General features: G+C 37.9%; 1 protein-coding gene across 1 annotated transcript in view; it reads left to right on the top strand.

Moving 5' to 3' along the window:
- Window positions 1-15,088, top strand: part of PPAT (phosphoribosyl pyrophosphate amidotransferase) — a 40,126-nt gene extending 25,038 nt beyond the window's left edge. Inside the window, exons 2-11 of the mRNA XM_006891959.1 lie at window positions 4,235-4,301; window positions 4,752-4,958; window positions 7,085-7,197; window positions 7,291-7,436; window positions 7,902-7,974; window positions 8,499-8,650; window positions 8,987-9,114; window positions 10,557-10,778; window positions 13,708-13,828; window positions 14,811-15,088. Of these exons, the coding sequence (XP_006892021.1) occupies window positions 4,235-4,301; window positions 4,752-4,958; window positions 7,085-7,197; window positions 7,291-7,436; window positions 7,902-7,974; window positions 8,499-8,650; window positions 8,987-9,114; window positions 10,557-10,778; window positions 13,708-13,828; window positions 14,811-15,007 (1,426 nt within the window). The 3' untranslated portion in view covers window positions 15,008-15,088. The remainder of the gene's footprint in view (window positions 1-4,234; window positions 4,302-4,751; window positions 4,959-7,084; window positions 7,198-7,290; window positions 7,437-7,901; window positions 7,975-8,498; window positions 8,651-8,986; window positions 9,115-10,556; window positions 10,779-13,707; window positions 13,829-14,810) is intronic.
- Window positions 15,089-15,476: the final 388 nt, after the last annotated feature.

Below are 15,476 nucleotides of genomic sequence, written 5' to 3'. Positions count from 1 at the left end.
ATCCAGGCTGCACATCTGGCAGTTCTCTGTTGATGTGTTGTTCCAGTGGTTTTTGGATAATTTTCAGCATGCATAAAGAAAGAGGAGGGACATAGAATGGAAACTGAGTTATAATAGTAATGTCTTGGCAGCAGTTGGCCACAAGTATTCTGTGTTTCAGGGCAGTTGCATCCAGGAACTCTGGTTCCTAGTGGTAAGAAGCTGCCCTGCCAACCCAAAGGCACAGGGTTCAAATTCACCAACTTTTCTGCAGGAGTAAGATGGGCCATCAGTTCCCATGGTGGCATATACTACTTCCAAAAACCTACTGGAGATTGTAAGTTGATTCCAACTCAGCAGCACATAAAAACAAAAGATAGCATTGGTCAGAAACTTATATGGGTCCTTTGTCAGGGTACAGATTATCTGCTGACAGAGAGTACCAGATCCTCAGTCATTACTACTTGCAGAAGGTTAATTCCAGTAGTGGAATCAGCATTTTCTTGCCACTTTAAATTGATCGCATACCAATAAAAATTCTGCTGGTTCCGCCAGGAAACCCTGAGAAAGGCGGCATGCAGCAAAGAAGCTATTTGATTACATTAAATTTTTTTTTATTTCTGCAGGGCAAATAAAAAGCCAAAATTGTATGACCAAAAAAAAAAAAAGTTCCATATACTATTACCACGACAACAATTGATGAGAAGAGTCAATTTGTGTAATAGTTATATAACTGAAAAAGTCTATAGAAAGTGGTTCATACCACAAGTAAATAAACATACACACACACACACCCCCCAAAACTAATAGTGCTGTGGAAGATGAGTTAGAAGAGGCCGAAAGTTCATAAAGCATTTTGTTCAGTCACTCATACACAATTTGTTTTTTTACATCAGTACTCACAATGTCTGCATGTTCCCTTATTATTGATTCCTTTCCCCTCACCCATCTTAGTGTCTGCTATCTACTTAATAATTTTTACTCCCCTCTTCCTTCTCATCATCCCTCATAACCATCCAAGAATGAGTCTGTCTGTGGAAATTTTTAGTTATGAGACTATCTTAATAACTATTCCATGTGAATGATGAGAATGAAAGAGAGAGAGAAAATTATAAAACATTCTAGGCAGAGGTAGACTTTTAAATTAGTCACAAGTCAAAGGCCAAAGCTATCTCTTAAGCTTTCTATTTTAATCACCAGAGATACAATAATACTGAGGTGGAAGCAGTTTATAAGATAATCAACTTTAAGGAGGAAGAAATAGTTTGGTTTTAGAATTAAGGGTTCAAGTTTCCTCATCTAAACACCAGGTTAAGCAGTGACCTTGTCATGTGAGTTACATAGGAGTGAAACCAAGGCGTTTGGAGCCATTTTCATCAGATCAATCCCTGAAATCTATCAGTTAGTATTTAAAGCATTTAAATGATAAGGATTCCAGAGTGATTAAAACACTGCAATTGCTGTTTAATATAGTGACTGAAAAGCGTTCTCAAAATTCAGAATCTAGTGAAAGAAGTCTAAGAGGCCTGTGTTGGTAGAGTTTTGCCATGATTGGCTATTGAACTATAGAAAGATGATGTTCTGCTAACTGAGGTTAATCCAACTGTAGTCGAACCTCATGATCTTCTCATAAATTGGAGCAGATTCTGTGGAAGTAGTGTCAGGTTTGGGCAACACAAAGTACCTTGTTCTCTTAAGTAATTAATTTTGTTTTACTTCACTGCTAAAATGAAGTGACTCCCCACCCCCCCCCACCCCCTGCACTCCAGATGAGTAATAAGTATTTATCCATGTTTTGCATTTTATTTTAGTGCTTATATTTATAAATAAATTCAGGAAAATGGAAACATTAAAATGGTGCCAAAAATGCTCTTACTTTTTGAAGATGCATCTGGTATATTTTTAAAGTTCTATTTCTTTTAAAATGAAAACTTACAATATTTTGAGAACCCAAATTCACATTTTAAGAACATTTTCTAGCATGTTTAAGGAGCAGTTGGCATGAACCACTAAATGTAAGTTTGTAGTCTACAAATTTTAAGGGTGATGGTAGAAACCTCTTCTTTTAAAAAAATGTTTTTTAAATGTGCAAAATAGCATGACAACATATTTGTTTTTCTCTGATATTTCAGGCAGTCTTCATCATAAGATGGATGTTAAAGTTCTATACCTTTACAGTTCACTAGGTAAAAACAAAAGAATAGTACTTGGTCTTTTTACCTTCTGTGGTCTCTGGGGCTGGTCTTGGGCTCAGCGTTAACGGGCACCTGGTGTTTGCATCCTTCTCTGTTAATTGTGTGAAATGTTCACCCTGCAGGATAGCATCCAGATCATGGAAGAACTTCATAGTTTTAGAACTGTCTCCAGAGTTGTGGGCATATTTAACTATTCTATATTCATATTTGAGATTTTTGTACTTTGCCCGGCACTGTTTCCAGTCTCTATATATGCCTACTGCTTGCAGCCTTTCAGCAATGTAAATAAATATCCCTTTATTTCTCAGTGTTCCACAAAGTTGTTTTCGTATATTTTTTTCTGCCCAGACACTCAGTAAAGCTTTAACTTCTTCTTCAGTCCAGTGCTTTCCTGCTCCACTCTCCATGTTGAAAGTGACCTGGAAATGATTCACTATTTCTAGCCAAGGTTTTGTTTCCTAGGAAACCAGGCGACTGGTTGTCAATAAGCTCCAAAGAGCTGACAGATTCTTGTTTAACTGGTTAAAGCTGCCTGAGGGGAGTAACTTGAGAAACTGCCAAATAAGCAGACTTTGTGATTAAAGCAGCTTGGATCTAACTGATCCCTAACCATTTTCCTTTCTGCTTTTAAAAAATAATTACCCTTTGGGTTTGGGGGTGTGGTTAGGGGATGTGTGTGTGGGGGGGGAATTGTGTACCAATGGGGGAGTTTTTCTTTTGCTTTTGAAGGAGAGGAGCAAAGGGGGGGAGGGGTGGGCGGGAAGAAGTTTGCAACAATGAATGAATGGAATTCCAAAATCTCTGTAGATGTTCATAGAAATGAAAAATAAATAAATAAATAAATTAGCTTTGATAAAAGGGAAAGGAAACCATTTCTTTTGTGTATTTCTTATATAATCAAATGATCACTATTTTAAAAAATAATTTGGAAAGGATTAGCACTGATTGTTTCTGCTTTGATGCTTACAGCTAACATTCCTGCAATATTGTCCCTGACATAAATTACCTACTCTCTTACCATCGGTAAATCTAAGGACCACACCGTTTTATAGAGGAAAAAATATTTACGTGATAATTTAAGTACTCATAATAAATCTTTTAGTATTACACCTGCTTTTCTCATTTGAATATCTATTTTAGCATAGTATTTTATGCATTGGTAATGTAAAATAATTTCTTCTTGATTTAAAATTTTGCTTGAAAATACATTTAATATGTTGTCATTTTTTTCTTGTTAATGTTTAATCAGCCAAGTAACTGGAAATGTCAGGATCTTTCGTAGCCTAGTCAGTAGAGAGTTGTCTTGGTAACCCCACAGGCCAAGCAGGACATCTCTGGTTCAAAACCACTAGAGACTTGTTGGGAGACGTATTGGGAGTTTCCTCCCATTGTGATTTACAGCTCAGACACTAGATGAAGAACCTACTTAAAAGCAGTGAGCGAACTGAACATGATGTATACTAACCTTTATTAATAGGTACTTGTACATAGGGTCACTATGAGTTGCAAGTGACTCAATGACACATAACGAACATCTGGCAGAGGTTTGTGAAACAAAAATTTGTCAATAATTCTACACTCCACCTCCCCTATTTCTACCCAGAACAAATCATTTTACCTGTGTTTGTATTTGGAGGTTCTGATTTATACGCATATTCATCCTGTGAAACCTTAGGTAGAGGTCAAATGGCATCAGATTGTCTGGGTTGTAATCCTGTCATTGGGCAGTTTGCTTTTAGTGCCCTTATCTGTATAATAGGAAGGAATGGTAATAACTGTACCTCTTTATCAGACTGTTATGAAAACCCAATTAAGTGATTAATCTCTATTACTTAGGACAGTGCCTGGCATATGCTTAGTGGTATATCAGTAGCTCTTATTCCAAATACCATTGTTATCTGATGATCATCAGCCAGCAGAAGGTAGTAGTAAGAATAGCATTGATTATGTTGTGAATTGAAACCCATGTATGCCTACTGAGAAAAGTATGTTTACTAAAGTTTTCCAAAGAGCTTATCAATTGGGCAGATAACAGTTAATGTATCTTTTTATATTCATAGGGGCCAGGAGAGTGCTGGCATTGTGACCAGTGATGGAAGTTCTGTACCGACATTCAGAATACATAAGGTATATTTAAGCACTTAAGACATTTTGTTACAGAAATACCTAGACAGTTCGTATATGGAGGTGGGGGAAGCTTGAAAAAGTAATTTGCAATTAGAAGTAATATGTTTTGGATCAGCCATTTCCAGCATTATAGTCTAACATTTGTCAATTTAGGATGGCTTTCTCAGTGGTAGTTAGAAAGTGTTTAAACACTTTTAAGATGCTTTGATTGTTTAGTAATAGTTTGTATTTCACAAATATCATGCATAAATACACCTGTTCTTAAATATAAAACCTAAGTGCTTCCGTGTTCTCACAGTTTGACTAACCTTTTTAAGATTATGAAGCACAGGGAAATTACAATTATTCTGCCCCCATTAGGACTGCCTCAGCAAATACCTGCCTTTTACTACTTACTAACAGGCTTAGTTTCTATTTTCAATAAGATGCCCTTTGCTTTGATTTTGTAAGGGACTGGGTCTTGTCAATCACGTCTTTACTGAAGATAATTTGAAGAAATTATATGTTTCAAATCTTGGAATTGGACACACGAGGTATGCCACAACAGGAAACTGTGAATTAGAAAATTGTCAGCCCTTTGTTGTTGAAACACTTCATGGGAAAATAGCAGTGGCACATAATGGAGAATTGGTAAATGCTGCTCAATTAAGGAGAAAGGTAAGATTGTTTTTGTTTGAAATGGTTTTTATCTTCTGTAGCTGTAATTAGTAAGGATCTTGTTAAACAGTATTTTCTAACTGGAGTAGTTTCTTTCCCCCTAGAAAGGTTAGGTTTTCATTCATTTATTGATGCACATTTTCCTCCCTCCCCTTTTATCTATTCCCCCCCCCGAATAAACTTTGTCATGCACTTATTTCAGATTGTTGTGATACACATACTGCATAAACACACATTTCTTTCAGACAGTCCTTCCCCCTCATCTGTTCCAGTGCAGTGTTCATCATTATCCATTCTTTTCCCCCCCCCCGTGTCATCTGTGCAAGTCCTACATTGTAACAGTAGTGTTACTCAGTATTTGTACTTTTATAACTGAGATATTTTATTCAGCATAATGTCTTACTGACTTTCCCATGTTGTGTAGTGTTTTACATATTGCTTTTCAGTGCTGTGTAATATTCCATTGTGTGGATATACCACAGTTTTTCTATCCATTTGTTGATGGACAAATCGGCTACTTCTCTATCTAATGGAGAATAGTAATAAAAAAACACTTGATCATACTTGTGCAAAACCTATACCTGGACCAGGAAGCAGTAGTCAGAATAGTTCAAGGAAACATTGCATGGTTCAAAATTGGGAAGGGTGTATGCCCAGCCTCCTAGATAACCTGGGCTCTAAGTCAGTATATGGCATCAGGATTGGAGGTAGACTTATCAACAGTCTGAGTTATGCAGATGACACAACTCCGCTTACTGAAACTCTGGAAGACCTGAAGTACTTGCTGTAGAAGGTCAAGGACTGCAGCCTTCAATATGGATTGAAGCTCAATATCAAGAACACAAAGATTCTCACCGCTGGGCCATCTGGCAACATTATGATAGATAGTTAAAAGATTGAGATTGTAAAAAACTTTACTTTGCTCGGGTCCACAATCAACACTCTTAACTACCAGCAGTCAGGAAATTAAAAGATGAATTGCATTGGGAAAGTTTGCTATCAGGGATATCTCCAGAGTACTGAGGAGCAATGATGTCATTCTGGAGACCAAGATGCACCTGATCCAGGCCATGGTCCTCGCAATTACCTGCTATGTATCAGAAAGCTGGACAATGACTAGGGATGGTAGAAGGAGAATTAATGCCTTTGACCTGTGGTGCTGGAGAAGAGTACTGAATATGCCATGGACTGCTAGGACAACAAACAGGTTCATTCTGGAGAACATGAAGTCAATTTGCTCCTTGGAGGCAAGGATTCTGAAGGCTACGCCTAACATATTTTAGGCATGTTCCAAAGAGGGACCAGTCCTTGGAGACGGAGATCATGCTTGGGAGGGTGGAGGGACAGCTCAAGCGAGGAAGACCCTTGATGAGATGGATTGATTCAGTGACTGGAGTAATGGGGATGGTAGGCGTGTCAGAGACAGTAAGGTTGGCACAGGATAGAGCAGGATGTCGGACTGTTGTATATAGGGTTGCTGTGTGTCGCAGGCGACTCAATGACACATAACAACAACATCTGAGTATATCTTTCCATCTCTATCAGAAATAATTCAGATGAATAGCCACCCTGTCTACTACCATCAAGCTCAGTTTGAGTCATTACTATATATAGTGTGGTACACCTGATTATTTAAATCTATGCTTTTTGTTAGTACTGTTGTTCAAACTAAAAAAAAAAAACAGAACAAACAAAAACATAAAAACTTCATTGCTGTTAAGTCTAGCTGACCTTTCCATGGGTTCTCTGAGGATGGAAATCGCATCAGAGAAGATTGTCCATTTCTCTCTCATGGAGCCACTGGTGGATTCAAGCCACCAGAGACACACCTCTTTTGGGTTAATAGTGCAACTCCCTACAAATTATACTACCAGAGCTCCCATTAGGACTGTTGAAGACAGAAAACTTGAAAACTGTGAGCCATATCTTCATAATGCCTTCATCTTCAGCAGCTTTCCTATGTATCTTCTAAAGTACTTCCCCTCTCTCCCTTCCCTGAAAGGACCTTCAGACACTTGATATCGCCTCTACAGAGTGCTTGATTTCTTGCTATTGTGGCCGACTGTTGGGTAAAAAGTACAGTGGTACTTCTCCCTCTAATGTTACGCTTTCCCCCTTCCGAATAGCTTCTTCGTCAGGGTGTTGGTCTGTCAACAAGCTCTGACAGTGAAATGATTACCCAGTTACTGGCATATACGCCTCCTCATGAGCAAGATGACACCCCCGACTGGGTAGCAAGGTAAATAAATGTGAAAGGGAACTAAACTTGGGGCTCTGCTCACGAGTGCCTTGCCTTTCATGTTGTAACAGTTACTAATTTAATTCATTTCAGAATTAAAAACTTAATGGAGGAGGCACCTACAGCGTACTCCCTACTTATCATGCATAGAGATGTCATTTATGCAGTGAGAGATCCTTATGGAAATCGGCCTCTGTGCATCGGTCGTCTGATCCCTGTCTCCGATATAAATGAGAAAGGTAATGAGCTTCAGCAGGGTCAGATAGGTGTTTTTCAGTGCCATCACTCTGCCACATGCTGATGGGTGAGGAGGGAGTAGGTAGAGAGTACATTTTTCATGAATATTTCTGAGAATGAGCTGCTTCTTGTCTTCATGCAATTATTGGACATTCCTAATTTTACTAGTCTAAACTGCCAGTTTGGGTTGACTTCCTTTGCTGTGATTCATCATTTCTGCAGTATGATTTTTAATGGTTTTGTTGTTTACTTGTCGGATGTCTTAGTAAATTATAATGCTTGGAGGAAACTTAAGAGTTTATATACTTTAACATTGGCTCAAAATCCATGTGCTCTTAAAGTCAAAGAAAGGGATGATCTGTGTATTTTTCATTTATGTGTTGTATTTCAAAGTTCTGCAGAAATAGGTAACCTTTTTAAATATTTCTTAAATACATTATCTAAATTGGTTGTCCTATGATTTACAGGAAAAAAGTCTTCAGAAACGGAAGGATGGGTGGTGTCTTCAGAATCTTGTAGCTTTTTATCTATTGGTGCAATGTAAGTTTTATGTCTAGCATATGAGCTTTTTTGACATTGATAGCAATTTTGCCTATTAATTTGTTTTTATGTAAAAGTATTCTTGATGGTAAGAATTTTAATTTTAATTATTTTAATAATTTTAATGTTCCTTGTGATACCTTTGAATTCTGAAACGGGCATATTGCAAAATTTCAGGAGACAGTTTAGAAAGAAAAGGCCTTCTTCAGGAGTTAGTTACAGTTGAAAAACTTAAGCCAGAATAAAAATACTCCTATTAGCCTTTATTATTCCAAAATTAAGAAAACTTTGGCTCTTAGTTTTTAAAACTTAAGAATTGATGAGTATGAGAAGGTTTACAGAGATTACTGTTGGAGGCATATCCCCTCTTTTTAAAGAAAAAAGCCATCTCTTGATTTTATGTTGAGCTAGAGACCAGTGTCAGTGAGAAAGGGGATTCTATGTTTGTTTTGTAATGAATGGGTGTTGTTCTAGGCTTTGAGGACTAATTTACTCGACGTCATCTTTAACGTTTTTTTCTCAAGGTATTACCGTGAAATCTTGCCTGGAGAGATTGTGAAAATATCCAGACATAATGTTCAGACACTTGATATTCTATCAAGATCTGGAGGGAATCCAGTGGCCTTTTGTATCTTTGAATATGTTTATTTTGCAAGACCAGATAGTATATTTGAAGGTAAGTAGATTTTCTTTTCTTTGGTAGATATAATAATTCTTTTTATCTATCCCAGAGGTTTCTCTGGCACTCCAAGGCACATAGTTATTTGTTGTCCGGAATTTTGATTTTTCTTTTAGGGGTAGTTCCTTCCTTTTTGTTTTTGTTTTGAGTGTTTTTGTTTTTTGGTGTGGGTTTTTTTTGTTTGGTTTTTTGTTTTGGGGTTTTTTTTTTGTAGTCTGTATTAAAGTTCTGGTCGACTGGTTCCTACTTGTGTTCAATTGTACAGTTCTAGTTAAACTAGATTTTTAGAATAGAATCCTTATACTCATCTATTTCCTTTTCTAAACACACCAGGCCAAATGGTTTACACAGTAAGATACCGTTGTGGTCAGCAGCTGGCCATTGAAGCTCCTGTGGATGCAGACTTGGTCAGCACTGTCCCTGAGTCTGCCACACCCGCAGCTCTTGGCTACGCAACAAAGGTACATTCTCTTAATTGACATGACTCAGTCAGTCGCTCTCTTCTCAGTCGCATAAGGCATCCCTTCTTATAAAGAGAAATTGAACATTTTATTGTAAGACAAAAGGGAGGTTTGAGGATCACTTTTTGTTTTAGAAAATGTGTTTATTGCTTTTATACTTTTTATTCAGTGCCACTATTTTAATAAAAATAAGATTCATTCAGAGATGTGATGTAAAACTGACTTCTTTTAAAGAGCATAACATCCTCACTATATCCAGGATTTATTAACAGTATTTATTTATTAAAGTCTAGTTTCTTGACAGGGGTAAAAGAAAGCATAACATCCTCATTATATCCAGAATTTATTAATGTTATTCATTAAAGTCTGGTTTCTTTTAAGTGCCCTCACAGGCCACTGGTATAATTGTTCCCTATTTAGTATGAGCAATGATAAATAAAGATTTTTAGGTTTGTTTTTAAAATAATGTTCTTAGTACTATGCTTCCTTATTTTGTTATAAGTAGTCACTTGGCGCTGGTGTATAATATACAAGATTCACTACCTTATTTCATTCCTTAGCTTTTAAAAGAAATAGCATATATACATTTTAGATAGATAATACTTGGAGGATTGTTTTACCTATCCTGTGTATTACTTCTTTTTTTTTTTAGTGTCCAAACTTTTTATTTACTTATTAGTACCCCACCCAAATCTGTAATTTGTTGGTGAACTGGACTATATGGAACTCGTAGTCTTTGTGCTTTGGTTTGCTGTTTTGATGGTGATGGTTGTGATAGCTTTGAAGGAGACAGTTTAAATTTTCCTCCACTTCTTAATTGGAATTGAGAATTTAGCTCGTACTCTTAATCCACACTCCGCAAGATCATCAGCATTTACTCAGATGCTGAAGAAGAAATTCTGAGTTGCAGCTAAGTTTAGTGAAGTCTACTGTACTGACCCTGATACTCACAAAAATCTCAGCATGCAGGCACAAGAAGATGATGAATGAGAATATTTTAGAGATTACTAAAGAACTTCAGACATATCCCAAGTCAAGATAATTTATGCTATACAACACTTTCCAAGAAGATACACCCACTGCATGCATGGCTTTCAGGATCAAAGCCAGATCGTAGTGGGGCATACCCCAGTGCACGGCCCATGGCTCCAGCTCCTGAATGGCAGCAGGGGTAAAAGGTGCTAAACACGTGGGAAGAAGCCAGGTGGTTTTGCTTAAGGGCCCACTGGCAGCAAAAGCCTGTGTTTATTACTTTTAATGATTTTTCTCTTTATTTTCCCATCTCACAGTTTAAACAGTAAAGGAAAACTTATAATCTGGTGATGGAGAGTTTAGAAAAATACAAGCTTTGAAATACAAAAATACAAGTTCTGCACTATGTCTGCAGAAAATAGGAGCATTGGATTTATTTCTACTCATCTCTTTTTCTTCTTCTCCTTTAGTGTGGACTTCCTTATGTGGAGGTACTATGTAAAAATCGATACGTAGGAAGAACTTTTATTCAGCCAAACATGAGGTTAAGACAACTTGGCGTTGCAAAAAAATTTGGAGTATTGTCAGACAACTTTAAAGACAAAAGAATTGTTCTTATAGATGATTCAATTGTGAGAGGCAATACCATCTCACCCATAATAAAATTACTCAAAGAATCTGGTGCGAAAGAGGTAAGTAAGACTAAAGTAAATACCCTATAGCACTAATTTTTAGTGGGATTTTGTGAAGAAAATTGTAATCAAGAATTTACAAAACATCTGGTGGCCTAGTGGCAAGAAGCTGCAACTACAATCCCAGAGGTGCATGGTTCGAATCCACCAGATGCTCTGCCGGGGAAGGAGGGGCAATCTCCTCCTGTACCAGTCAGATCTGATTTGACGGTACACGCACACAAAAATAATAAAATAAAATAAAAACAATATTTGCTTTAAAAAAAATAAAAGAATTTACAAAACATTGCCATGGAGGCAGAATCAGCACATATCTGACCTTTCAGCAGTTTTCTAAAGTTCTGAATTGCACAGGTGACAATTTCCCACTTTCTCAGAGTGGCTTGTGTGTTTGAACCACTGAAGAGATATTGCCTTTTGCTTAGTAGCTCAGCTCTCTACAGACTAAACTACTAAAGTCCCTGTAATTAAGTACAGGGAATCAGAACTTAATAATTAACCATAACAATATTAATATCAACTTTAGGAACAACTATACTAATTTAAATATAATAATTTGAAACAGTATGCGAAATAGAATCCTTAGACATAAAAGATTTAAAATGTATACAAGACTAGGGGGAAAGAAATCACAAAATACAATACTGAAACTTACGTAGTGCTAATAAATTTCTTTACTTGAAGACATAAAAGCGATCATAAGGTAATAAATTTGATGTTGTTGTTATGTGCTGTTGAGTTGCCTGCGACTCATAATGACCCTATGTACGACAGCCCTAAACCCTGCTCTGTCCTGTGCCAATCTTACTGTCTCTGACACCCCCACCCCAGTTACCCCAGTCACTGTATCAATCTACCTCATAGAGGGTCTTCACTTCCTGTGCTTGTCTCTCCACCCTCCCAAGCATGATGTCCTTCTCCAACGACTGGTCCGTCCTTGCAACATGTCCAGAGTATGTCAGACAAAGCCTCAGAACCCTTGCCTCTAAGGAGCAGCCTGGTTTAACCTTCTCCAGAATGAACCTGTTTGTTTTCTTAGCGGTCCATGGTACATTCAATACTCTTCTCCAGCACCACAGTTCAAAGGCATCAATTCTCCTTTTATCCTCCCTAGTCATTGTCCAACTCTCTGACACACAACAAGTGATTACAAAGACCATGGCCTGTGGCAGGCACACGTTAGTCTCCAGAGTGAAACCATTGCTCTTCAGCCCTTTGGAGAGGTCCCTAACAGCAGGCTTTCACATTGCAGTACGTCTTTTAATTTCCTGGCTGCTGGTGCCAAGAGTGTTGACCGTAGAGCCAAGCAAACTAAAGTTGTTAACAATCTCAATCTCTTCATCATCCATCCTGATGCTACCAATTGGTCCAGTGGTGAGAATCTTTGTCTTCCTGACATTGAGCCTCAATCCATATTGAAGGGTGCAATCCTTGACGCTCTGCAGCAAGCGCTTTAGGTCCTCCTCAGTTTCAGCAAGCAGGGTTGTGTCATCTGCATAACACAGATTGTTGATAGATCTTCCACCAATCTTGACCCCACACTTCTCTTCATAGAGTCCAGCCTCCTGGATAATCTGTTCTGCATATAGGTTGAAAAGGTATGGAGATAGGACACATCCCTGGCATACGCCCTTCCCAGTTTTGAACCATGCATTGTCTCCTTGGCTCTGTTCTAATGACTGCCTCCTGGTCCAATTATAGGTTTCTCATTAGCATGATCAAGTGTTCTGGGATTCCCATTCTTCTCAGAGTCAGCCAGTTTGTTATGATCCACACAGTCAAACGCCTTTGTATAATCAATGAAACACAGACATTCCTCTGGTATTCCCTGCTTTCAGCTAATATCCATCTAACATCAGCTACAATAACTAGTACCACGACCCCTTCTAAACCCAACCTGGACTTCTGGAAGTTCTCTCATGATCTGCTGTCTCAGTCGCTTTTGGATAATCTTTAGCAGAATCTTGCTTGCATATGGAATCAATGATACTGTTTTATGATTTTCACACTCTGTTGGATCACCCTTCTTTGGAATGGGAACAAATAAAGATCTCTTCCAGTCAGTTGGCCAGTTGGTTGTTCTCCAGATATCTAGGCACAATAAATTTGATACATTAAATTAAATTCATAATTTCAAAACTTTAATTCTAAATATTTCAGTAATTCCAATTACAGAAGCAGGAGATGCCATTTGCAGCTACTATGTGACCTAACCAGACAAGAAAAGTCAAGTCTGTTGTAGAGCAAACTGTGTGGAAAGCAATATGAAAACGTTTCAAGGATAATTGAAATTTTCTAACCACTTTATGATAATACCACTCTTTGTCATTTATCCTGTGGAAATCATGCAATCGAAAGAAAAATATGTATTTCTTGCAGTGTTACTTTGATGTGTCATTGAATGGGAACCAAGCACTGGTTGACCCTTTCGCTATTGAGCATTGAGTTTCTGTATTTTCAGAGGCTGTAAATAGCACAGGAGGAGATTGCTCTTCATTTTCCCATGGAGCAGTGATGGATTTCAGCTCCCAGAGAGGCATCACTTCGAGTTAGCCGTGCAGCCCTCTCTGGACTCTCCACAACTCCCCTAGTTGTTGTTGTTGTTCTTGTGCACACCATTGTGTCAGAACCCACTCCCCTGACCCTCTAGCGGGTTTGCAGAGGCAGTTAATCATACAGCAGGAGATTGATCATCCCCCTCCCTCGGAGCACCTCGTGGATTCAAATTGTATGCCTTTGGGATTGCAGCACAGCTTAACACTGTGCCACCATAGTTTCCTAGTCTATACATAGTTTATTATCCAGATGTTTTTACTAAGTAGTCTTAAAGCAATTTTATGTTGCATTTGACCAACATAAGAGGATTTTGTATAGCTATTTTTGTTATTAATGTCGAAATAACAAATGTCTGAAATTATGTCTTTCAAAGGTACACATCCGAGTAGCTTCACCACCAATTCGATACCCATGCTTCATGGGAATAAACATTCCTACAAAAGAAGAGCTTATTGCCAATAAACCAGAATTTGATCATCTTGCAGAGTATTTAGGTCAGTATTAAAATCTCTGTAAATTTTGTCTGTTATCTTTTATTAACACCGAAAAGCTAAAGTGTTTAAATCTTTGCAATGTCAATTAAGTCATGTTACGTATTTCTTAAAAGTAGACTCTGTATCTACTGTTGACCTTTTCTTTACATGATCCTGCATAGTTAGTTTCTGGCATGTGTACACATTATAGTAAGTGTTGTGTTAAGAGAGTGAGAAGAACGTGCGACAAAGGAAAATGATGCAGGAATTTGCTTGGGGAGATGTGGCTTTTCAGGAATGTCAGTCAAATCCTCCTAAAGGTGATATGCTGCAAAGAAACACCAGTTCTACCACAGAGCCTAGTAGAATTATTTGAATGGGAATGCCAGTTGAGAAATAAAAAGCTTCTATACATTTTACTAGGAGACTTGGTGAACTCAGATAAAGCCTCACAGACTTTTAACCAGTGTGCAGCAGCTGTTTATGGTGGGCGCTTGTTTTGACTGACTGACCACATGTATCCTTCCCCTGTAATGTTTGGAACATCCCACAGTTCGAGTATCCCATTCCGAGTGCTCACTGTCAACCAGGAACTAACTACATGTCATGCTTTACCTGTAATAATGACATCTAAAAGCTCTACATTTACAGCATTCTCCCACTTACAGGTGAAAATGTAGATATTGAATAGATATAGAAAGGGCCTTGAACTTAAATTAGAAGCCAAATATTCCTGATTTCAAAATAAAGAGAATTACTCTGAATGTTTCTACATACATCTTAGTCTAGCCTCTTCCACTGCTATTTTAAAGAATGTTATTTCCAAAACTCCAATTAAAATTATAAAGGCCCTGTGTTTTGGTTTTGGGGTTGTTGATTTGTTGTTTGTTTTTTGTTTTGTTTTTTTTTCCTTTTTTTAAAAGTAAACCAAAGAAGAAAAGTGTATCCTAGCTTATAACTATTCTCTGTTGAAACAGTTCTTTCTTTCTCTCGCCCTTTCCAGGAGCAAACAGTGTTGTGTATCTGTCTGTAGAGGGACTGATTTCATCTGTACAAGAAAGGGTAAAATTTAAAAAACAGAAAGTGGAAAAGCAAGATATTATGATTCAAGAAAATGGAAATGGTCTGAAATGTCTTGAAAAGAATGGCCATTGTACAGCTTGTCTCACTGGAGCATACCCTGTCGAACTGGAATGGTAGCTGGTGGAGGCAGATAATGTTTTAAGTTACAGAGTTGGTCAGTACATTTTAGTGGTTACACTGTATCAGTTTACTGTTACTTGCTTGTTATTAGGTGTCACTGGGTCCTCAGACTCAGCACAACCCCATGCACAGCAGAACTGAAATGTTGCTTGCTTCTGCTTCACCCTCACAATCATTGTCATGTGTGAGTTCACTGGGGCAGCCACTGTGTCAGTCCCTCTCATTTGGGCATCTTGCCCCTTTTTGCTGAATCTGCTTTATTAAGCATGATGGTCTACAAGGACTACTCCATCCTGGTCACATGTCCAAAGCGCTTGAGATGAAATTTTGCCACTTCACTTCTAAGTATCATTCTGTGTATACTTCTTTTGAGACATGCTTGTTGTTCTTCTTACAGTCTCTGGTGTATTCAGTTTTCTTTGCCAACACCCCATTGAAAGGCTTCAATTTCTTTTTCTGTCTTCTC

Source organism: Elephantulus edwardii, unplaced genomic scaffold, assembly GCF_000299155.1.
Source record: "Elephantulus edwardii isolate Elephantulus edwardi_28Jun2011 unplaced genomic scaffold, EleEdw1.0 scaffold00107, whole genome shotgun sequence".
Classification (NCBI taxonomy): Eukaryota; Metazoa; Chordata; class Mammalia; order Macroscelidea; family Macroscelididae; genus Elephantulus; species Elephantulus edwardii.
The sequence above is the reverse complement of the archived record's forward strand: the minus strand, read 5'-3'. Positions and strand labels throughout refer to the sequence as shown.